The sequence below is a fragment of the Amphibalanus amphitrite genome, unplaced genomic scaffold (genome assembly GCF_019059575.1).
Source record: "Amphibalanus amphitrite isolate SeventyFive unplaced genomic scaffold, NRLGWU_Aamphi_draft 000970F_arrow, whole genome shotgun sequence".
Lineage (NCBI taxonomy): Eukaryota > Metazoa > Arthropoda > Thecostraca > Balanomorpha > Balanidae > Amphibalanus > Amphibalanus amphitrite.
The window spans coordinates 72,355-95,660 of NW_024882464.1; the positions used below are offsets into that span (position 1 = coordinate 72,355).

The 23,306-nt window shown below is 53.2% G+C and overlaps 1 protein-coding gene across 1 annotated transcript; it reads right to left on the minus strand.

The window, feature by feature from the left end:
- Positions 1-159: 159 nt before the first annotated feature.
- LOC122368718 (trithorax group protein osa-like) lies at positions 160-22,995 on the minus strand. The gene is made up of 15 exons (XM_043342926.1): positions 22,600-22,995; positions 21,970-22,173; positions 20,966-21,745; positions 9,584-9,731; positions 8,033-8,646; positions 7,387-7,666; positions 6,772-6,983; positions 5,573-5,620; positions 4,592-4,780; positions 4,038-4,245; positions 3,615-3,728; positions 1,755-1,971; positions 1,330-1,459; positions 763-852; positions 160-387 (listed from the first exon to the last, which is right to left on the minus strand). The coding sequence occupies exons 1-15, from the start codon at positions 22,804-22,806 to the stop codon at positions 160-162; spliced, it is 3,669 nt and encodes a 1,222-aa protein (XP_043198861.1). The 5' UTR covers positions 22,807-22,995.
- Positions 22,996-23,306: the final 311 nt, after the last annotated feature.

The window sequence follows — 23,306 nt, forward strand, 5'->3', positions numbered from 1 at the left end:
GAACGATGAAACAGTGATGGCTTGACGCGCAAACTCGTGCCAGAATACACCGGCTGTTGCGCATGCACCCAAAACATAATAGTGTCCCGATGATAAAGACAATTGTGGCAATCCCTCAGAATAATAAAAAACTTCCTTTTTCACCATCTAGTCAGTTCCCTAGAGACAATCCCATGTTAAATATCGCTTCATCTCCGGATTCCTCTCCTGCAAAGTCTCCCAGCGGTTTCTTCCCCTGCCCATCAGACCCTCACTCACAACGCCGTGCCGGGCGACGCCCAGCTGCTGGGCGGCCGGGGAGACGAGCGCGGCCGGCGGCGCCGCCAGCTGACGACACAGCGTCGGAGACGACGCGGCGCCCGTCGGTTTCGACACAGCGCCCATCATCTACAGGAGACAGCCGCCGCACCGCGGGTGCGTGCAGACCGTGAGCGAACGGAACAGGAACAAAATATGGCGGAAAACGAAAAGTGATATAAAATGATCTGAATGTTTAAAAAAATTGCAAAAATAATGGTTTGATGCTAAAATTGACAAAACTATGAAACTGAGGCATGGACAAATAACAAATTAGTAAGAAATTGAGCTACATAAGTGCAAAATATAAGCAAAGCAGCATATCATACAAATACAAAGCATAAATAATGCACAGCCAAGCGGACAAAGCTGAGTGAGCAGCAGGCATGGCTGTGAGCTGCAGGCTAGCGCCTGCGAGCGCGCTGGGTGGCGGGGACGTCCACCGCCCTGTGGCACGGTACGTACCGGCGGCGGGGGTCGCACGCTTTGGCCGGGAGGAGCCGACAGCTGCTTGGCCAGCTGAGACTGCGGGGCGGCACTGACGCCCGGCCGAGCCTACGGGGGCAGCGGGGCCATACCGCGTGACCAGACGGTACACGGGGAGCCAAGCAGACGCGCCACGGAGGCACTATTTACATCACACACGTGCAAAGCAAAACAATGTCGTGGGAAGCAAAAATAAGTAAGCATAAAATAACTCAAAAAGCACGCAGTCAAGGCTGGCAATAAAAAGCTATAAAACAAAAAAAAAAAAACAAAAAAAACTAAATGACACACACACACACACACACACTAGCGGACTAGAAGCCGGTTGGCAGACGTATATCACACAGCCCCATGCACCCAGCCTCCCTCTCCTCCACTAACCGGCGTGTAGGGTCCTGGCGGGCCGGCGGCCGGCGCGGCTGAGGAGGTGGCCGGCGGGTAGCCGCCCTCTCCTCCGGGCGGCGGGCCGTAGCCGGGCGGGGGCGGCGTGGCGGCCGGGCTGCCGCCGCCGGCCGTCTGTGGCGGGGGCGGCGGGGTGCGCGGAGCCGCCGGGCCGCCCCCCGGGTAGTGCGGCGGCCGCGGCGGCGCGCCGTAGGTAGTCGGTCCCGGAGGAGGCCCGGGGTACCGGTACTCGGCGCCAGGCGGGCCGGCCGGAGGCGCGCCGCCCGGGTAACTCCTGGGGGAGGGGGCGCAAGGTCATCAGACGAAAGCACGCCGCGGGATTTCCAGAAACGCCGCGCAACACGGAGACATTGAACAAGATAGACAACTCGCGGTGGCCTATCCACCAAACACAAACAGATGAATGATGGGCGTGCCCTGACCAAAAATCTATCCAAGAACAGGGCCACTGGAACGCGTTAAAAAAGTTGTCATAACATGGCAGCAGCTGCTTCCAACCAACTGTGGAAGTACTCCGGTCAACGCCTACTGTTCTGTCAAGCTTCAGCCACCATCCAACACTCGCTCACCTGTTGGGGTACTGTTGCATATACTGCTGCTGCTGCTGCTGTGGATGTTGCGGATGCTGCTGCGGATGCTGCTGGGGGTGCTGCCCGTGCTGGGAGTGTGGCGGGTACTCCTGGCCCGGAGGCGGGGCGCCCGGAGGCCGCGGCGGGCCTCCCGGCATGTACTGTCCGTACCCGGGCTGAGGCGGCTGCTGGCCGGGGTAGCCGTGGCCAGGGTAACCTGACGAATATGAAACAATGGTCTTAGAGCACAGAGCGGGCCGGCGGGGCGCGACTAGGATCATAAGGAGAACATTGAACACTATGACTAATTCTTTTATAAGCGCTTTGGCGCTAAACAGTCATTCAGGGCCATGTAACGAGACAATAACGAATTCAGTGCCTCCAGCCTACTTGGCTTTACAAAAGTATAACAACATTCGTTATGAATGGGAGCGAAAGTTAACCCGCGCCCCACTGGGGTCTGCGTATAACACGCCTACTGGGGGGGGGGGGGCTATTCATAGCCCCCCCCCCCCCCTCCTAACTCCGAAACTACTGGGCCGATCGTCAAAATTCAAACGGCGTCTGATAGCCCCGGAAAAACTGTCGAGCGAAACCTAATTTCATTGACCTCAAGGTCACCGATGACGTCACAGGTCAGGTCAAAGTAAAAATTATTAGTATTTTGGCTTGCTCACGTTTTGGGCTCTGGCCGCCGTCCTACAAGTCAGATCAGGCTCATTTTTGGTTCACACACTCGTGAACAGATGCTCTGGATATCCTGAGGGTACCAAACTTGTACTTTGATTTTCAGGTCAAGGTCAGGTCATCACAGGTCACGAAAATATTATATCATGCGTCGGTCACGTGACACATGTTTTATGGTCCATTTAGGCCAAAGATTTCGAATTTGATGTCGTCTGTGTCATTCGAGGTCATTTTGAGTCGAATTTAGCTTAGGTCAGGTCACTTTCAGGTCAAAAAAGGTCAAATTTTGAAGTTATAATTTTTCAACAGAAAAGGTGTCTATTGGATGCAGTTTGAGCTCAGGAACACGATGGTGCTATTTATATTGGCGTACGATGTCAAATACGTGGTGAAAAATTGATTTGAAAAATTAATAATTGTGAATTTTTTGCAATAATGCGTATAACTTGGCCATTTTTGAAGATATTTAGCTGAAACTTGCTAGAGTTAGTCATAATAACGCATTCTATCATATATATTCCGTTTTTTTCGAAAAGTCAATAACTTTTTGAAAAAAAATGTAAAAATGTAAATTTAGAATTTTATTATATAAAATTTTCAAAATTTTCAAAATTTCGAAAATCCCAGATAGCAGTTTGATAGCGCAGTCTATTCTGAGTCGTCTCATGCAAAGAAATTGGATCTAGCTTAAAAACTGAGCCCTTGGGAGCGATTGCAGTGGTTCGATGTTTTGCGTCGAAATCGGCCGAACATGACGTCACTCTGACGTCATTTCCGGCCGACCTATGGTAGCTACGAAGTTCAAATTTTGACACAAGGTGTCAAATTGATGCAGCCAAAGGTACTGAAAGTTTGGCGTCGATACGTCAAGCGGTTTGGAAGTTATTGCAGAAAAACGGGAGGGGGGGCTATAAATAGCCCCCCCCCCCCTCCAGTGGGCCGCGGGTTAACAACCAAAAGCCCACAAATACTTTGAAGCCAGCTCCTATTATAACATTGTACCACATGAGTGTGTCAGCCACAACTGAATCCCCGTTGCAGTTCCTAGACTAATTAGTTGAAGAAAAAGCACTAAATAAGAAAATAATGCCTCAAAAGTACCAACCTCAACCGAATCAGAACCCAAATGCTCCCGTCGAATTCTCAAAGCAGCTGGTGTTGGCCCTCACTTACCCTGCCCCGGTACAGCTGGTCCGTTGCCGTTGAACTCGGGCCGCGGGTAGCCGGGAGGATAGCCGCCCGGGAAACCGTCCAAGGACCCAGAGTTGGAGAAACTGTCCTGGGGACCTGCTCGAATGGGGGGAGAGGAGAACGACATGTGTTAAAACTGTCCTCGGCAGTGTCAGCATAAGATCGGTGAAAAGAAGCATATCAGATTTCCACAACGAATGGGCAAACCCATACCAATATTCAGCAGCTATCAAAACCAGCATAATAGTTACCTCATACCTGAACATCGAATAAAGGCAAAAAGTAATAACACCAAACAATAATTTTCTCAATTGTACAGACACCCACTCTACCTCCCTGTCCACTATTTTCATTCACAAGTCATTCCATCCGTCTCTTCGGCTCTCCCATCGTAATGGCACTTACCGGGCGACGAGGCGCGCTTGGCCTTTTTGGAGCTCTTGGTCTCGAACTTGGCGATGATGGGCGCGGGGTCGGCGCCGCCGCGGTCGAAGCGACACTCGAACGCTAGCAGGTGCTTCATGTAGTGTTTGCGGAGCGTGTAGGCGCCGCTCGAGCTGCCGCCGATTCCCATCACAGTGGCCACGTCCTTCCACGTCTTGTTGGTAGTCACCTGGCGGGACGGAGGGTTTAGAGAGTTGTTAGCAAGGGGAGAACAGGAACAGGAGGGAAGGCAATGATGGAAGCGTTCGATTTAATCATACAGTTTATAGAAGAGAAGGAAACGGACTTACAAACAATAGTTATAAAAATTCACCCTAAGAGGGATTAAGACATAATGACTGTCAGGCGATGAAGCTCTTGAGAGAAAATGACCATCAAAGATGAGATGCCCCATTCGGCGATATAGCTGACATGAAAACCATTATTGGTGTTCACGATAAACTAAACCGTTTCATATTCCAGTGACCACCGGCTTCAGCACATCTCCCCAGTCCACTACCATCCATCCAACTCACCTCCACAAACCCGCCGCGCTCCTTGGTGAAGTGATACAGCTTGAACAGGTCCAGCGGCTGTTTGGAGACGGTGGGGCACTGCAGTATGGGCGTGCCGCGCTCCTCCATGAAGGATAGCAGACGGCTGACCCACTCCCGCCGGCCCGGCGAATCGTCCATCTCAAACAGTCGGCCCAGACTCTCTGCCTTCTGTTGATGGAGGGGGGGGGGGCGTCAGGTACGGAGGGGAGGGAAAAGGACAGACGCCGGCCTCCCCGTCAACGTTTATGTAGGCGGGCAGAGTGAAACTCGTACGAAAAGAACACACCAAACATATGTTTTGTGAACTTGTGAGCCTGAAGTCAGGTATGCGTTAGTGAACATTCAAAGAAATCCGGTTCGTGTGCTTTGAAAGTGACTCAAGACTTATTGAAAGCGACTGAAAGTATTATCACATCACAACTAGGTTTGTAAAAATCGGTACAAATTGGTCTAACAAATGTCAATTCGTATGTGAACTTTTCCCCCCTCCCCCCCCCCCCACACACATAACTTATAACACAACAGAAGAGGCCTTTAAAGGCTAGCTACAGGAACCACAAGTCCTTGACTCATTCGAAAGATAACCGAAATAAAGGCATTAAGCGCAGCAGCCTCTTCATCTTGGCCCGAGGTCAAAAGGACGGCTAGCACGGCCTCCTGAATCCCGAAAGCAACTCCTGCCAGGAGGTAACTACAGAAGCGAGCGAGCCTATCACCAACAAGCAAAGGGAACCAAATTGTAGAAAGCGTTTTACAAAGGCACGAACTTAAGCAGAACATCGACACCTCATCCAAAAATCTACCGCCGCTGGACGAATGAGAAAATGCATTCCGATTCCAAGCTGTGCTACAACGCGCCGCTTCCAAAACTGAGGTGAAAAGCGTAAGAACGTTTAGAGTGGATAAGCCAATATTAGACAGCTGCTAATTTAGGTGAAGAGGTGTGTAGAAAATAAGCACCTTTGACGATGGAGTGAACGTTTCCTTCGGCGGCGCATCGCTGGAAGCCTGTAGAACAAGGTGGTCAATATTGACGTGGCCTGGGAGATGAGTAAGCATGTCGCACATGCTGCAATTCAAGTGACGCAGAGATAAGCCTACGTTTCTGATGGACATTGTAGCAAAACGAACAAAGATCAGCAGCCCGAGAGAAAATCGACAAACTTGTGATCATATAGGTAAGCGACCTCCAGATGGACACATTGGGAAACTTGAATTTCAGGAACTCGACGTTATCAGTCGCAGCAATCAGGCAAGGAAACAACAGCTGTCGGCAAGTAAAACACAATGCTAATCACATGTAAGTTCAGTTCCCACCTTATCACTCTCCCTCTCCCTATACATCCCTCAAACCGCGCTTTCCCACCGCCCCCAACCCAGCTGGCCCAAGCCCTCCCCCCCCCCCCCCCCCGGGAAAAAATTATCCCACTCGACCTATGTAATTGTTCTTCCATCCCCTCCAACTAAAATACGATTCTTCACTCTCGTCCAGACATGTGCAGGGATCCGAGAAAATGGATCTGGGATCTGATCCCACGGATCCTGATCTCGGATCCAACGGGATCATAGATTCAGCTCTGTGATTTATCGAGAGATCCATATGGATCATAGATCCGAGTCTCATTTTTTGCTTGAGATCCAGTGAGATCATAGATCCTCACTAATTTTTTTGTCAACACATATATCCCCAAAAACACTTGTTTCAACTCACAAGCGTTCCGTTTTAGTGATTTTATGTGATCGCACGTCATAATCCATAGTTTTGTGGTACTTATTGGCATAGAAACCCTTTAAAACATGGTTTCAAATGTGGTGCATGGTGGGATCCACTCAGATCATAGATCCATGTTCTTAATTAATCGTCAGATCATATGAGATCATAGATCCAAAATGTATTTTTCACGCCGGATCCGGCGGGATCATAGATCTAAACCTGTACTTTGCTTCGAGATCCACTGAGATCATAGATCCATCACTCGGATCCATGCACATGTCTGCTCTCGTCCACGCCTTATTTCCGTCTCATTGTGACGGGGGGGGGGGCGGTATCCGTCCCGTACTCTGCCCCATGATCTTCTCGCCATCTTTTCAACCGCCCTCCCTTCTTCCTGTTTCCCCACACCACCCTTTCGAACCTTTCTCTCCGCTCCCCCACTCACCGATCCCGGTGACCTGGTCCACGATGCGGCGGTCGGCCCTGGCGGCCCGGCCGGCGGACCCCCCGGACTGGCGGCCGCCGCGGGGTCCTCCTCCTGTCCCAGCACTGACGGCGGACGCTGGCCCGGCCCCGGGAACGTGAGGCCGGAGGGGGGCGGCGGCGGCGCCTGGCCGATGCCGTCCCGCCGCGGTGACCGACACGCCTCCTCAGAGTCTAGTGGGGAGACAGGTGGCTTAGTCAGGGGGAAGGAACGGATGCTTGGTGCCTACAATCATACACCGGAATGCCAGTCCAAAAATCCTAACACAAGGATAGTCAGAGATAATCTGAGTCTAGCCCAGCCTGCAGGCACCGGGGACAATTCTTGTTAAGCGCTTTACGTTACGAATCGGTCCACGATACACAAGGTGCATTCTTTGAAACACATCTAAAAAGGGGAGAGCAATACCAGTGCAGGAAGATGAAAATGCAAAGTCAACCAATTACTAAACGCAGGGGATTAACGTCTGACTAGAGGCACGTGGAGTCTTTCAATCTAGAACACACCCTAACCCAGCAATATCACGTGCGACCTTCCCTCTCAGCCCCTGCCCTTCCGCGGTGCTCGGACACTCACTGGCGCTAGCGTTGGACAGCGTGCTGTGCTGCGAGCCCTCGTCCAGCGGTGTCCCGTCAGGGCCCATCAGAGCCGGGCCGGGCGGGGGCGGGGGCGGCGGAGCGGGCGCCTCTCCGCCCCCGCCGCCGCTGTCACTGCCCTGGGAGGTAGGCCGCGGCGGCTGCCCGGGCCCGTACTGCAGCTTCTGTGATATCTGGTGGCGCAGGTAGTGCGTCGAGAGCGGCGAGCCAGGCGCCGGCTTTCCGACGGCGGACGGCGGCGCGGCGCCCGCCGGCCACGGCTGGGGAGACACAGGGCGATCAGAACAAGGAAGAGAACGGCACGAGGCGGTTACAGGCGAAACACAGGGCATGGAGCTCAAGAAATGCCTAAAAATACGTCAGCAGCTACAGTTACTCTGTACAGTGCACAATGTGGGCTAAATCACTCCATCCTAAAAAATACTCAGCTATCCAATTGGACTGATTCGCATTATATCATATCGCTACAGGTCCATATCCCAAATCCAATTAAACCCAAAACAGCAAGTCAGCACCACAGCATCAACCACATCCACGTGTTCAAACCACACATCCGGTCCTATCCCACCCGGCACCACTCTCCCACACTCTGTCTTCCCATGACACCCTCCCTCTCCCCACCTCACCTGTTGGCCCGGATAGCTGGGGTAGTGCTGGGCTCCCGGCGGAGGCGCCGGGGCCGGACGCCCGTACGGCGACCCGTACATCCCGGCGTGACCTCCGTAAGGCATGGGTGTCGCTCCGGGCGGCGGCGGCGGCGGACCCTGGCCTTCGGATCCCGGAGGACGGTAGTTGGGATCCTGCGCAGATCCAGGCGGGCGGTAGCTTGGATCCTGCCCGGATCCTGGCGGTCGGTAGTTAGGATCCTGAGCGGACCCAGGCGGCCGATAGTTGGGATCCGGGCCGGAACCAGGTGGCCTGTAGTTTGGATCCTGAGCGGACCCGGGCGGTCGGTAGTTGGGATCCGGGCCTGACCCGGGCGGCCTGTAGTTAGGATCCTGTCCGGGTCGGTATCCGGGATCCTGGCCCGGCCTGTAGGCGGGGTCGTGTCCCGGCGGTCGGTAGGGTTGCTCGGGTCCGGCCGGTCGGTATCCGGGGTCCGGACCCGGTGCCCGGTATCCCGGGTGCGGCATATACCCCGGTTTGCCGGCCGCTGGAGGCACATATGGCATCGGTGCCAGGCGTTGTGACGGGTCGGGCCGAGCAGACGGCCGAGGGGGCACGCCCACTACCGGCTGGCCTGGCGACACGCAACAGCAGCGTGGTCAGAGAACATAGACGCGAGCCTAGGACGGAGCGGCGGCACACGGTCAGAGATACGGTTAGAAGGGAGAGGCGCACGGACAGCCAACTGAGGTACACGGTCAGACAAGAGACACACACGGTCAGACTAGAGTGACACGGTCAAACAACAGAGTAACAGAGCAGCGCATGGTCATACGGTCACAAAACGGCACACGGTCAGACGACGATAGATCACAATTCTCACGCAGTGGCACAAGGAAGCACACTAGCTATTTCGATCATCAAGCCGCGCCACGAGAGGTCACCTTTTCACTTTTAAAACGCCCACCTGTCCACCCCTCCTCCCATCCCCACTGCTCTCCCCCGCACACCACTGGTCGCCCCACCGCGCCGGTCGGATCAGTTCCATTTCCGCGCCGCGTCCCGGCAGTATCAGCTGATGCCATTAATCACCCCTCCCCTCCCCACAACAACGCCGGCCCCACGCGGCAGTGTCTCCCACGAGTGGTCCGTTGGCACGCGTCCGGTGTGAGTGTGTGGGTGTGCGCCCGGTCCCTCTGCCCCTCCTATCCTCTGAGACGCCACGGTCAGGGCCGCCACTGCCACGCGCTCTTAGGAGGGAAGGCGAGACTGCAAATCTAGCTAATTCAGCCAACAATCTGAGAAGTGAAAAAGAGATGACCCCGCCTGAAGATTAACTGTACGCACACCAAATCAAGAATATACCTCTACAACCATCACTTTTCCGGATATACAAGGACCAATGGATTTCGTCCTCCGATCTAACAGTCTTCCGGCACCGTGTCTACCACTGGAGCATGATCGGAGTTCAGTAACTGGTCCCCAGATTATCATTTACCGGCACCGTGTCTGCCCGTGGCGCTCGCTCTAAGTTCGCTCTAGATCGCTCGGAGTTAGGTCTATCATCTCACCTCCTGCCGGTGACATGGGTGTCGGTCGGCCGGCGGCGGCGGCGGCCGTGGCTGCAGCTGCAGCAGCAGCCGCTGCGGCGGACCGTCCGCCCGGGGGAGAGGACTCGTGCTCGGGCAGCGTCGCCGCCGACTCTGCTGCCGTCTGCTCCTGTAACGGCAACGACGGGGTCGTCAGAGGCACCGTCACAACGGTTAGTAAAAGAACGATACGGGTCAACGTCAAATAATGTTTAGCGTCGGTCCTGAATTTAACCTGTAAGGCTACACGTGTCACGAACTGGAAAAGTTATCTAACAAACACAGCAGGGAGTTTATCAACAGCAGTAGCAACATAGCCTGAGACAGTAGCGGCGGAACACCTTCAATTAAGGGGGGGGGCACTGCTTTTGGTCCCATTCTTTTCATGCAACGCCCAAAGGACTAATGTTAAAATGCCCAAATCAAAGGGGGCACGGTGCCCCGGTGCCCTCCCCGTTTCGCCGCCTATGGCCTGAGAGTGAAGAGTAGGACCAAAGGAAAAGGGTCAAGCTCAGGAATGTCCAGGCCACACAAATGTCATGCTGGCTCCATGCACTTGCCGGCGTATCCGTCCTGTATGCGTCAATCACCCAACGCAGCCTCGACACAGGAAGGCTTAGCGTCTAGCTCTAGCTAAAATAAACCCACGGGACCGCAGGAATCGCTCGTGCCTTATCCCAAACGCTGCATGAGTCACAAAACGCTAGAGTTAATAAGGGTTATAGTAAAAGACAAATGAGCTCATACTCAGCCACCCACTATTCCCCGTATATCCCATGTAGCGCTCACAGTCACGCCATCCTTTCTGTGCGCCTGGGACACCAGTCCCCCACATACGCCTGCCCGCCCCTCCCCGCCGCCACCCAACAAAGACCATCGAGCGGCCTACACACCACCGTACAACACTCGCTCACTGTAACAGCATGCCACCCGGGAGCTCCCAGTTCTCAGAAAGCCCCACGTGTTCCTGAGAAGCTCCCGGGGCCAACGCCAGTCTGCCGCCCGGCCGGCCGACCGCGCCGCGCCGCCACCGACCCTCGCCGGCCGGCTGGCCGCGCTGCTGACTCAGGAGAATCCATCCCACCCAGTCGGGTGACGTCACACGAACGGGAATGCATCAGATAGGAGCGTCGGCCAGCCGAGGGCGGACCACGTGAGCTTTCCGGGGGCGTGTTTACTACCAGCGTGCTATTATTTTACGCCGCTTTGAGATGCCCGCCAGACCGATCCCAGACTGAAGGGGACCGGAGCTAAATGAGGGGTGGACATTCGGGTAAAATTGCGATTATTTGGGACTTCACACTGACATTCCGGCTTAGCGAAGTAATGGAGGGACGATGGCGAGACAATACAGTGCAAAATCTCAAAAAATGATCCGCTAAACTAAGAACTAGGTTACTCGCCAACATTAGTTCCCGCCAAGCGTCGGCTACTGTCGGGCAGAGCCGAACCCCCGTCTGCCTTCCCGAGACGGTGGCCATGCAAAAACCCCGGCTTTTCTTGATGGACCCATTCAGCGATCAGCTGATCGGAAGGAATTCGGAAAATGTCACAGCACGTGCTATTGTTGAAGTGGGCGGGGCCGCCGTTCCGTCAGTAAAACACTGGCCTGTGACACAATGCCGGTTATGCAAATAGCGCGACCACAGGAATGCATGTCCACTCGGTGAGGGCCACGCACGTGTGCCGTTTCTCCGGCATATCGCCCATTGAAGCACGCCGAACCAAATAATAGGTGTTACAGATATAAAACAACACCTAACGATAACTATAAGAACTCGTCTGTCTACATGTCGAACAAAGAGGGAACTTTGCCTTTGTACAGGACGCATGGAAACGGGCCCGAAAAAAAATGAAATATCCAGAGGACAACAAACAATATAAAAAACGCGCCACAAATAACCAAATAACGTTAAGCATTAGAAAACAAAGCACACGCAAATATTCAACCTACCACCATATATCAGCGCCTCGCTCTGCACAGTTCTTCACCACGATTCAGCCACTTTTGAGCTCAAAATTCCACTTTCCCACAATCGCAAATGTCTCAATACACCACTGGAGCACCGGTAACTCCGGCCCGTCGGCCCACCGTAGCACCCGGCGCGGTAGGCGCGCGGCCCTCTGTCCCCGGCCCAGCCCGGCCCGCCCGCTGCCGCCGCCGACCGGTACGGTCTCTGACACCGAGTCCCGGCACAGCTACAGCGGCCGCCGCTGCGGCGCGCCGCGCGCTCAGAAAAAGGGTACCGGGCTTTTTTGGCGGACCAATTTATTTGCAGTCTAGGGTGTGTCATATCTAATATTTTTGTCTCAGATCAAGCGCTTCCGCGGATATTCCTCGTCCCTGGGTTCATTGAAGCCCATTGGCACCGTTCTTTTTTCGCTGCACCGAAAATTCAGGCGGCGCGGGCCCAATCAATTTCGACATTTCCCATGGCGCCCGGCGTTGAAGTCTCCATACTGAACACAATGCGTACCGTAGCGATAACACCAGCCATATGACTCGCCGTCGGCCTGTTGCGGCCAACACCGTTTGACGGTTAAAATTCGATTGCTATTTCTTGTTTAAATGGTCGTCGGACGAAACATACTGCTATCTTAATGTGTTGGGGCCATTCAGGGACCCACAGATGATCCATATAATAGGATCACGCTGGATGGACAGAGGGAAACGTGAGCGGGGTCTCGGGTATCTTTCTCCGTCGGCAACACAATGTGTCGGCTTTTGAGTCATGTGCATTGTGCTGTCTCCCCGAGGCACACGAGCTTGTGAAGAACGTGGGTCAGTCTGGTTTCAGCTGCGGCGTGAGCAGAAATGCGTGTGGCGCAATCGAATCGGACTATCCGTGCCGCAGTGATGCCGTTGCGAAGCAAAGCGAAACATTTTGTTATCGGGTCTCCCAGTGTGTTGCCGGTAGGTAAATCAGCTGCCTACAAACAGGGTTGTATTGAACTATGTGAGACTCTTGGCAGGGGATAGAAAAAGTGAGCGGACAGTCACTGCATGTTTACGTGAAGCAGCGGAAGCTGTGGTTGCAATGTGGTCGAGTGAGGGCATACCAACGAAACAAATGCACAATGTGGTTCGGAAGGTAAAGCAAATCTACGAAAGATTTCGCCGATCGAATAAGGTGCCCAAAAGAATGCAGGAGGGACAAGCGAAACAAAGTCTTTCTGAAGCGAGTCTGTTTCGTAAGCTTTGTGACATCGCCCGCTGCCGCTGTAAAGATCGGCGAAGCTGTACCTGTCCACTTTCAAACCGGGTACCGCCAGCGGAAATAGCATTCCTTCGAGACCAGAGAGGAGTTCGGAAGATGAGACTGGGTGGTGTGGACTACGAGGAGACAAGGAAACGGCGTGAGACTGCGAGCCTTAGAATGAGACGGGAGCGGAACGAGGGGAGGGGCGACGTGGGTCAAGCTGGTCCTTCCCACCTCCGTACCTATTCCAACGGCGTCAATATCGACGAGACAGGCCAGGTAGACTCGTCGGCAACGACCGACACCAACGACAGCAATGAAGACGTCACAAGTGATGCACTGAAGATGATTTGAGATGAAGAAATGCATCAAAGACTCAAACGATGATGATATGACAAACACTGCACTGGCAGCTGACTGACAGGTATGGTTTATCCAACCGTGCTGTGACGGCCGTCATCAACGGTTTTCAGATGGATATCGGTCGCGTAGCGAGCGGCAAAGCAGAATTGCTGGTCGACCCGAAAAAGTATAGAGAGAAAGATGCCGGATGAGACAAAGTACAGTGGCCGCGCGGGACCAACAACACAGCGACGCTGAGCTCAAGGCCATGTACTTTGATGGAAGGCATGATCAAACTAGCACGGGCCGAGGCGGCGACACGGCAGCTGAGGAACATGTGGCTAAGGTAGCAGAACCAGGAAACGAATATCTCTCCAACTTTACGCCAATTTCGGGTAAAGCCATTGATCAAGCCAATGAGCTGATAAACGCTGCCACTCTGGCTAATAGGCTGCGATGGCGCGGCTGTCAATACGGGCAGATCTGGAGGAATATGCCGACTTTTGGAGCTTATTGAAGAGAAAACGGTCCATTGGTTTGCTTGCCAGCTGCACTCGAATGAGCTTGTACTCAGGGAAGTGTTCCAGAACTTGGATGGCAAAACCAGTGGACCCGGATCATTCACGGGGCCGTTGGGTAAGGCAGCTGGCTGCTCCGTGCACCGTCTTTCTCCCGTGAAGTTCCGACCGGTGACTGGTGAGAGGCCCAGAGCTGGATCTGCCGGACATCATCGCCGACCACAGCAGCGACCAACTCCTGCTGTATCAGCTCACCAGAGCCGCGCGGACGGGCAACATCTCCTCAAAGGAGGCCTGGAAGAAAATCGGTCCCCTGAACCATACAAGGTAGGCAAATGCTAATTCAGTTGAATTCAGTTTGCTATTGAATGGCAAAGATGCATCTTTTCTGTGTAACCGTTGTCTAAAAAGAGGATACTGCCTCGTTTGCATTGCTCACATCCGTATTGACAGCGTCTGTCAACGCTAACAGGCGAAGACGCGCGCGGCTGGTGTTAGTGTCATCAAACGCATTACGCCAAACATGGAGACTGCAACGCCGGGCGCCACGATAAATCCCGAAATTCTTTTAGCCGGCGCCGATCGAATTTTCGATGCATGGAAAAAAGAACTGCACCAATGGGCTTCCATAGACACAGGGACAAGGAAAATCAGCGGAAGCAATTGATCTGTTTCTAGTGACACACCCTAATTTGCACCCGCCGGGCGCCGGGCGACGGTGCAAGGTTACGGGCGGCGGCGGCGGCGGCGGGCACTGGTAGACATGAGCGGTGCCACAGAGCGACTGTGAGTGACCGAATTATTTTCATAGTGCCAACCCCTCAACTTTTTTGGGACTATCCATAAGTGCGATGGGAAACAGCTCCCTTCACTCCTTGGCCCAAAAAAACAAAGATGTTTAAACTTTGCTAGCATAAAAACGCCGATTTTGTTTCCAAAAAAAAAGCCTTTTAACCGGGAGTAGCATGCAATAATGTTTTTCAAAACATATCGCACGTTTTAAACGTTCCTTTCAGTGTCAAGTATTGTGGGTTATGCATTTATGACTCATGCATATAAGCATGGCTATGAATCCGCGCTAGGTGGGGGAGAGGGGTTGACTCCCCTTCCCCTCTTACTCAGCTCCTGGGCCAGCAGTGGCACACAGTAAGCCAAGTTCCAAAAAGCGTCAAAATCGTTAAGTATTTGCGTTAGTTGTTTGTTTAGGGGGAGGGGCGGGGCAGGGTCAGCTCACGTAACCAGAGGTCCCTAAAGGGAAAAACCCCGATTTCGGCATTCTTGGAGAAATCGGTTATTAGCTCGTAATTTTAAAGAGCTAGAACATCGCTAAAAATGCATTTAAAATGCCTTTTAAAATGATATATTGCTGATGTGCCCTCAGTGTCAGCGGTTTAGCCTCCAGAGGGCAAAAACCGTTACAATGGACGTTCTTCTAACACCTTTTGGCAGAAACTTGTGTGACATTGATTTTATCAGCATCAGCCTGAAAAGATCTACTTGAAAACGTGGACTTGATTCAAGGTCATGACCTCACCGAAGTACCTAAATCATGATCCGTGCTCAGAAGATGTTTTCATCGCTCTGGCGAGTCTCCATCAAAAGTTATCGTCGAGAAACTGCTGTTGACCTTTTGTAACCTAGGATAACCTCAAGGGTTGAACTTTGCCAGGGGTGAAAATTTCCGACTTAGCATTCAATTTCACCTGCAACCGCTAACACGACGGTCGGAGTGTTAAATATGACTTTCGTCCACAAAGCGTAGTTCAATTTTCTTCCATTGACTTGTAATAAGAGCTAAAAAAATTGATCTGACATTAGGTCAACGACAAAAACAAATATGAAAAAAGTGTCCCGCACATCGTACGCCACTTTTATCAATAACATAAATTGCAAAAGTGATCGTTAAGCCGGCTTAGGATTGGCGAGTAAGTTTTTCGAGTTTAGGTCACTTGGCGTGACTTGGTGACCTGAACTAGAAACGAGCTAGGGTTTAAATTTTTACGTTTGCGAAAATATCCTAAGATGACATTTGTTAGATACCAATTTACCAGAAAACGAGGGTCGTCAAAACACCCCGGTTAACAATTGTGAGTAGTATTACACATATTTTAATAGATGAAATGTGCTATAGCCAGCAGGTATCACTAAACTAGCCAACTTGAAAGAGAACTTCAAATGATATTTGCATATTATGTATTTTTCGCTTGCGTTATAAAGACTTTGATCGATTCTCATGCTAGTCAGAATGTCCAGGTTCACTCTGCGACTACGGCTCAGCATTCCTGACGTGCTTTTATAAAATGCCATTCCGGCCAGGAACGGAAGAATAACCCAGTGCTGTTGCCTCGGAAAAAAAGTGAGAGGACGACCAACGTCTGTGTCCCTGACCGGCGAATTCTGGCATCAGATGCATTCCCAGGATGCTGACGCATAGTGTGCCAGATGTCCGAGCATATGACCATCGTAGACTCAGCTAAAAACGGCTTCCTCGGTGCTATCCAGTTGGGTTCGATGCTGTGCTGAGCTCGGCAGGCTGACTGCGCTGGAGCGCCGCCGAAGCACAGCCAAACGATTTATAAGTAAAAAGGCGCACAAGTTCGGGAATGGCACCATTGCTGTTTTGAGGAAAGGATAGGTAAGTAAGAGTTGGTTTCAAAAATTGCAAAAAGTTATCATCTTCGGAAAATTTTTGCTGCTCTGTATGAAAGTTGGAAGGCTATTTCAAGTGTTTATCTACACAGATTTAGGATCTAAAATGTCAGTCTACATTTATGCTTCTATACATAGAACAAGCACGATGCCAACCAATAACCAGAGGCGTGCCGATCCCGGTAAATCCCAAATCGACACATGTTATGTGTTGGCAGTGACATTAATGATCTGGCGCAAACGTGCATTGTTTCTGCATGATGAAAACAGCATTATATTATATACATCAACCACTATGTGAAATCACTAAGAGCTTATAAAATTATATAGAATATCGCCCCGACCTTCGCATAACAACAACAACCATTTATTTAGAAACAAAGTTGACGACAGTGGTGTTATGGGGAGATGGCACAAAGGCCCACAGCCTATCACTAGCCACCATCCCCCAGTATCGATCCCCAGTACCTATCCCAGTACCGTATCGATCTACATAATATCATTTTGTACACTTACTGGGCTGGGTAGTTCGATCCAAAATTTAAGCGTTAGCATTTTGTACCAGTGTCCTCGTTATCAATGAGCCTTGATGGAAAGCATCACGAAGCATCCATGACTGTATCCTCAGCGTCATAAGCGAAGACAATTGCTAAGCTCACCGCTCACAAACAGATATCCCGAGCCCTGCATAATGCATACCTGCTTCTGCCTATCAGACAACCAGCCGGCCGGCCGGCTCTGTGCCGTCGCCGCGCCGGCCGGCCGACCCGGCTCGCCTCGGCCTGCCTGGCTGGCCCCGAGCGCCGCGGCCGCGGCCGCCCGCCCGGCTGGCTGGCTGGCGTATCGCGGCCGGCCCGCCGGCAGCCGACGCTTGAAAGCACGGGCGGGCGGCGTGGCCGGTCGGCCGGGCGGGCAGGCGGGGGGCGCCAGATGCGGCCGCGCGGCAGCGGCGGCGGCGGCGGCGGCGGCGGGCCGCCTCCCTCGCCGGTTGGCGCTACGATCGATTTCCCGGGCCGGCCGACGGACGCGGCCCGAAAAACACCGGGCCAGCGCGGCGGCGGCGGCGGCGGCGCGGCCGGCAGGGGGCAGCAGCGGCCGCCGGGCCCGCCCGGCCGCCGCCGCCGCCCGAGATGGCCCTCTGGCCGGGGCGGCGTCGGCAATCGATGGTAACTATGGCGACGCTACTGATCTATGGGCACCTGGCGCGTGCTTGCACCGTGCGCAGTCGGCGCCGCGGCCGTCGGCGCACCTGATTCATTCTGCCCGGCCGCCGACCCCGTGTCCATGGGAGGCGAACGGGCGCGGTCACTGGCCGGCGCGGAAAAGTACCGCAGCGCCCGAGGAAGAAGCCTGACAGCTCAGATCTTAAAGTGAAAAATAAAGAATGAGAAAACGAAAATAAGTCAGATCCATGCTAGCTAGCAAGCAAAAAATGTTTATATTGCGACCTCCGCGGTTGCAACGCAAGAAATGCTCCCTGACCGTAACCAGAGTCAGGTCACGAGGCACGTCACAAAGGTCAAACATGTTCACCCGTCGTGGCATTTTGCCTAGACAGCTTAATGGCGTAGCGATGAAAACATGAATGAACCCAGGCACGACGTAGAGAAATACCCGGAATCATGCCGGAGGCCTTTTCTGTGAATTAGGATCAGCAGGACTAACATCAAATGGAAGAAGCTGCAGCCAAGGCAATATTCAGCGCCCTGCCCAACGTAGGAACGGAATAGGGATCTATCAGACGCAAAGTTCGCCAAGCTTGAGAACAGAGACTGATGCGTTAAAAAGCTTCTGGTGCTTTAACTACTGGCAAGACTAAAACCTACGAAAAAAATGACAGCCGTTCCTATGGGGTTGCTCCAGCATTGGCTAAGCTGAGCTTCATCAACTAAAGGACTTCCCTTTTCAATGCATGCACCGATAGGAAGAGGCGGAAATAAGCACGAAAACATGTACAAAAGTTTGCGGTGTATAAGAAGGCAGCAGACCCTAGCAAACAACGCAAAATGGACACTGATCTATCAAATATATCCTGATTAAGCAGTATGCACGACCCACATCATTTATGCACAATCGATTGGTTTTCCGTTGCAGCATGCACGGTTTGGATATTTTCCACTCCCCTGCCGGCAGCCACTCCCTCTCCGCCAGCACTGCCTTGCATCCAATGGGCGACGGGATGGCTGTACGGACCACGGTGATGATATAGATTTACGGAGGCCGTAACCACAAGGTTACAAGGCGCTGCGCCTCAGAGCCGGCCATGAACGCTGCAGCGGCCGACAGGCCGGCTCCAGGACAGCCACGATCGTGGCGCAAACACGTGGGGAAAGCGCCACGGGAGGCAGAGAACCGTTGGCGAAGAGCCGATGTCTAGTGTTGAAGCGTGTCGATCGAATGACGTGAAACCGTGAGCGAATAAGGAGATATTCTTGCACAGAAAATAATTACCTACCATCGGTAAGGTTTAGTTGCTAGTTCCCAATATATCTAGCACGGTTTGGGTGCCGAGCTGTCATCACTCATCAGCATATCTTCAGTAACACACTGCCGCGCTATGCAAATAGCAGCATGCGTGGATGCCTTCGCCGAACCACTCAATGGGCTCGCAAAGCAGCCGTACGACGCGCGTTTCCCGTCATAATCCTTCCCGGAAAGCCATAATCCGCGCCGTTCGAGTTCCCACGCCGCAAATACCAAACCCGAGACGATGCTGTCGGCACCCCCTCCCCCTCATCCCAGTCACAGAAGCCACCTAACCGTTCGGTGGACCGGTCGCCGCCGCCTGGGATCTCATTATCTACTACATCGCAGCGGTCGAGGCGGCACCTCACACACAGTAATCACTACGATCGCCCCCCCCCCCCCCCCGACCCTCCCCACTACAGCGGAGCGGTCACCGGGTCCGCAGAGCCCAGCGGCTCGGAATGCGGCGCCGGCTGTCACCCCTCCCCCTCCCCTCCCCAGACCGGAAGCGAGGTCGACCTTGCCTTGGCTGCGGCGGCAGACGAGCCGGCGTGGAGGGGAGGGGAGGGGTGGGGAGGGGAGGGGAGGCCACGTGTCGTCGTGTGTAAACAATGGCTGGCGGCAGCGACGGTCAGCTGATCGGCGTAGTGGTTCGAGGAGGGGAGGGGAGGGCCGGGGCTGTCGGCCCGTGAGGACGGCTGGTGACAAGGGCCGCCTGATGACCGCACTGAGACGGGATGCACCAGGTACGCCGGGAGTGACTGTGTGACTGATCACCTGACACTGGGAGAGACAGATTGATTAGTCATACTGGTAGAGTGACCGACTGACACTGGATCAGGAGGAGGCTGTATGCCTGGACCTCACTGACTGATACCGCCTGTGTCACTGAGTGACCAACTACTGACAAGAATTACTGAGGACTGACAAGAAGCGAGCCAGAAAACGATGGATGGACCGAAGCACTATTGGATGAGACGCCTAGCAAGCCATCCCATCTCAGCCAAAACCACCTACGGTGGGTCAGAGCTGAAGAAAACACGCCACTGAGTTGAATCAGAAGTAGGTATGGCAGGACGCTGGGCGTCGGACGATCCCAAGCTTGTCCAAAGCTAGACTGTCCAAAGCGGCCAAAAACGATTGTTAACTGCTTAGAAACGACCGTATCAGCTTAAGGACCTGAACCATTGCATTGCGCTGTCTATATGTGCCCCTAGCTTTTTTGAAATCGCCCACAATTCCGATTGAAGGTGGACGGTGGTTAGAAGGAATCTCTACGGAGAGTGCCGGTTCAAATGAGTCAAATGTCGGTTCCAACTTCAAAAAGGGTCTCTCACACCACCGCTAGAGCACAGAACGTCAGGTGGTTCACAGCAAAGGTACATTTGGATATTAAAGGGTCATATAACAGGTCCTGTCGCCTTCTCTAATGGTTTACGAAATTTGAGCGCAATGGTCCCAGCCGTTCTCGATATGTAGAAGTGACCTCTGCACAAACGCGCACGCGACTGAAGTATGATGATGATTTGGTGTTTTAGGGCGCACCAGCAACGAGGCTATATGGCGCCCAGCGCGACCGAGGTAGCATGGAAATGTGTTGTCTGGCAGGTGCCTACCGATATGCCAAGTTTCAGGGCAATCGACGTAAGAATTGTTCAAATATTGTAATCGGAACAAGATTGACACCTTCCTTTTGCACGAGCCACGTGCAGCTGTGGTTATTCATATGGAACGGGAAAAGTCCATTACTTTTTTCGTAACTACCTACCTTACAAGAAGACCGCAAGTCACCTCGTCTTTAATTGCCGATAGTTGAAAGTCTCGGTCCAAGAACACACTTTCCTTCTCGTTGTTGTCTCAAGTTTCTTATTTGATTCAAGCGCGCTCATTTCGGGATTTCAACGAAATCATCTGAGCAATTAAAATGTTTGTGCTAAATTTGAAATAAAGAGTTTGAGTAATGATTCGCATTATAATTTCGCGATGAATAAAATCGAGTAAGAGTCAATCATGATACCAGACGGTTCATTGTCATCAACACGTTGTCAGTTTGTTTTTGCCGAGGCTGAATCTGGTGATGTCGGCAGTCGGCGACTACCAGCTGTCGATGAAAAGATGCAGAAATACAGTGATTAAGACAGGCGACTACAATGATTCCAGATCGCCTCTGGATCTAAAGTAACACTCACCAGGTTGTCTGCGGCCGACTGCCGGCTGGAGGGTCGAGAGCCCGGCTGCTGAGACTGCGGAGACGGCACCGGCTGCTGCCGCTGCTGCTGCTGCGGCGACTGCGGCGGCCGCAATTGCTGCTGCGGCGACTGCGGCGGTCGCAGCTGCTGCTGGGGTGATTGCGGAGGTCGCAGCTGCTGCTGGGGTGACTGCGGCGGTCGCAATTGTTGCTGCTGCGGCGACTGCGGGGGTCGCAGCTGCTGCTGATGTTGCTGCTGTTGCTGAAGATGCTGCAGCTGCTGCTGCTGCTGCGGCGACCGCGGCGGTCTCGGCTGTCTCAAATCCTGGTGTGGGGACGGAGGCGGCTGGTGCTGATGAGGCGACTGCGCAGGAGCAGGCTGCTGCTGCTGCTGCAGGTGCTGGTGCGGGGATTGAGGGGGATGCTGCTGCAGCTGCTGCGGAGAAGACGGCGGCTGCTGATGCTGTTGCTGCAGCTGCTGGTGAGGCGACTGGGGCTGCTGCTGCTGCTGCAGCTGGTGATGGGGCGACTGCGGCTGCTGCAGCTGCTGGTGCGGAGACCGGGCCGGCGGCGGCGGCTGGTACGGGGAGCGCGGCTGCAGGTGCTGCGGGGACTGCGGCTGCTGCGGAGAGCGGGCCGGCAGCGGTCGGTGCGCCGCCAGCTGGCCGGCTGTCGGCGGCGCCAGCTGCGGCGACCGGGGCCGCGCCGCGGCACTGTACCCGGCCGGCGGAGGACGGTGCTGGTCCCACGGCCCCGGCGGGTATCCGTGGCCCGGAGCGGCCTGGGGGAGGACACAAACACATTGCAGCAAACGCACAGATAGGAAACAGGGCCAGCCAAGCGGCAGAGGCAGGCACATTTCACACGGACCTTTGGTTCATACAAAATATCGTACATAACAAATTTGACCCATCATAAAAAATTAACACTACAGCGAAATTAACAGTTCCAGGTTAATGCTGATAGTCCTCTCATGTTGCACAAGCACCACTATCTCAATCTCACCTGAGGTCGGGGCACGCCTGGAGCACCAGCGTAAGGGTGGTGCCTCAGAGGTGGGCCCCCCGGCTTCCCCTCGGCTGCCAGCTGCTGGTGCTGATACATGTAGCCCATGCTGCCTGGGACAGATGGACCGTAGCCTGGGTACTGCTGCAGCATTCTCGGAGGGTACCCACCGCCGGCGGAAAGGTACCGCGGTGGCTGGCCAGCCTGCGGTACAGACAGAATTACTTTAGAACCCCAAAAATTGAATGAGGTTAAAATGAATGTTATGTAAGGCTTGTTTCTTACCAAACTGCTACCTACCCCAATAATGCTTATTGTTTGCAGGACGGTTGCATAATGATCATTGATGCAGGTTATTTAACCTAAAATTAATGAGTAGTTGAGGTCTCTGCCCTCCCAGATCTAGACAAGGAGACTAACTAACTACCTAGCAGTAGTCAGTCAAAAGCATAGTCATAAACATTTCCAGCCTGGGTAAATGGTTGCCAGTCTGGGTGAGTCAACAGAATTGTGCCATCAGTGCTGTAATGCTTAGCCAGCAGATTTGTAGGACCACAATTTGCGAAGTATAATATAAGTATTGATTACATCATCAATAACAAAAAACATCATCAATAAACAACCACTTACTATTCCAAAAATTTGCATTCCTGGTCCTACTGCCCTGCCTTGTTGAGAGGCATCGCCCATTGATTTTCCAGGAATATAATTATTAGGAGTGGGTCCATTTCCAGCTCCATTCCCGTTTGCAAAAACAGGTCCAGTACGATCTTCTTCAGCGGAAGCGTGGGGCTGAATCTCAGAGTTTCTTTCATTTTCTGCCCCAACCGAAGCCATTTTCTCGCCGTTGCATCCGACGAGGGCCACGCCGCACCAGTGTCATCGAGCGTCACCACCTGAACGGCGCACCTATCGCAACCATTCACAAGCACTTTTCTTCAAGGTAAAGTATAACAATAAAAAACAACTACAAAAACAATCATTTTATCAATTGCCATCCACAAAAAAACACGCGCGTGGACCCGTGCGTCGCTTTCCAACTGCCGTTCAACTGCGGCGTTTGCGTATCTTTTATTGGCAGTCCCATCGGTGGCTAATCTAGGGAAATTATGGCGAAATCAGACTCACTTGAAAATTCCGCTAGGAATTTACAAAAAACCTCAATATGACAGTGAAGTGATTATGCACTACACATGGTTGAGTAGTGGGAGTCAGAGTCGGAGTAGGAGTCGGTCGGAGTCGATAGTTGTGACCGGAGTGGAAGTCAGAGTTGTTTTTTGAAGCCAAAGCCGGAGTAAGAGTCGGAGAAAATCCATTGACTCCTCCGCATAATGCCA

Excerpts from the sequence above, each read along its gene's own strand:
- LOC122368718 (XM_043342926.1), bottom strand. The coding sequence starts at position 22,806 with ATGGCTTCGGTTGGGGCAGAAAATGAAAGAAACTCTGAGATTCAGCCC. Across the intron at positions 1,460-1,754 it reads ATGCAACAGTACCCCAACAG|GAGTTACCCGGGCGGCGCGC; the intron begins GTGAGCGAGTGT and ends CCCCTCCCCCAG. Across the intron at positions 853-1,329 it reads ACCCGGGGGGCGGCCCGGCG|GCTCGGCCGGGCGTCAGTGC; the intron begins GCTCCGCGCACC and ends CTGCCCCCGTAG.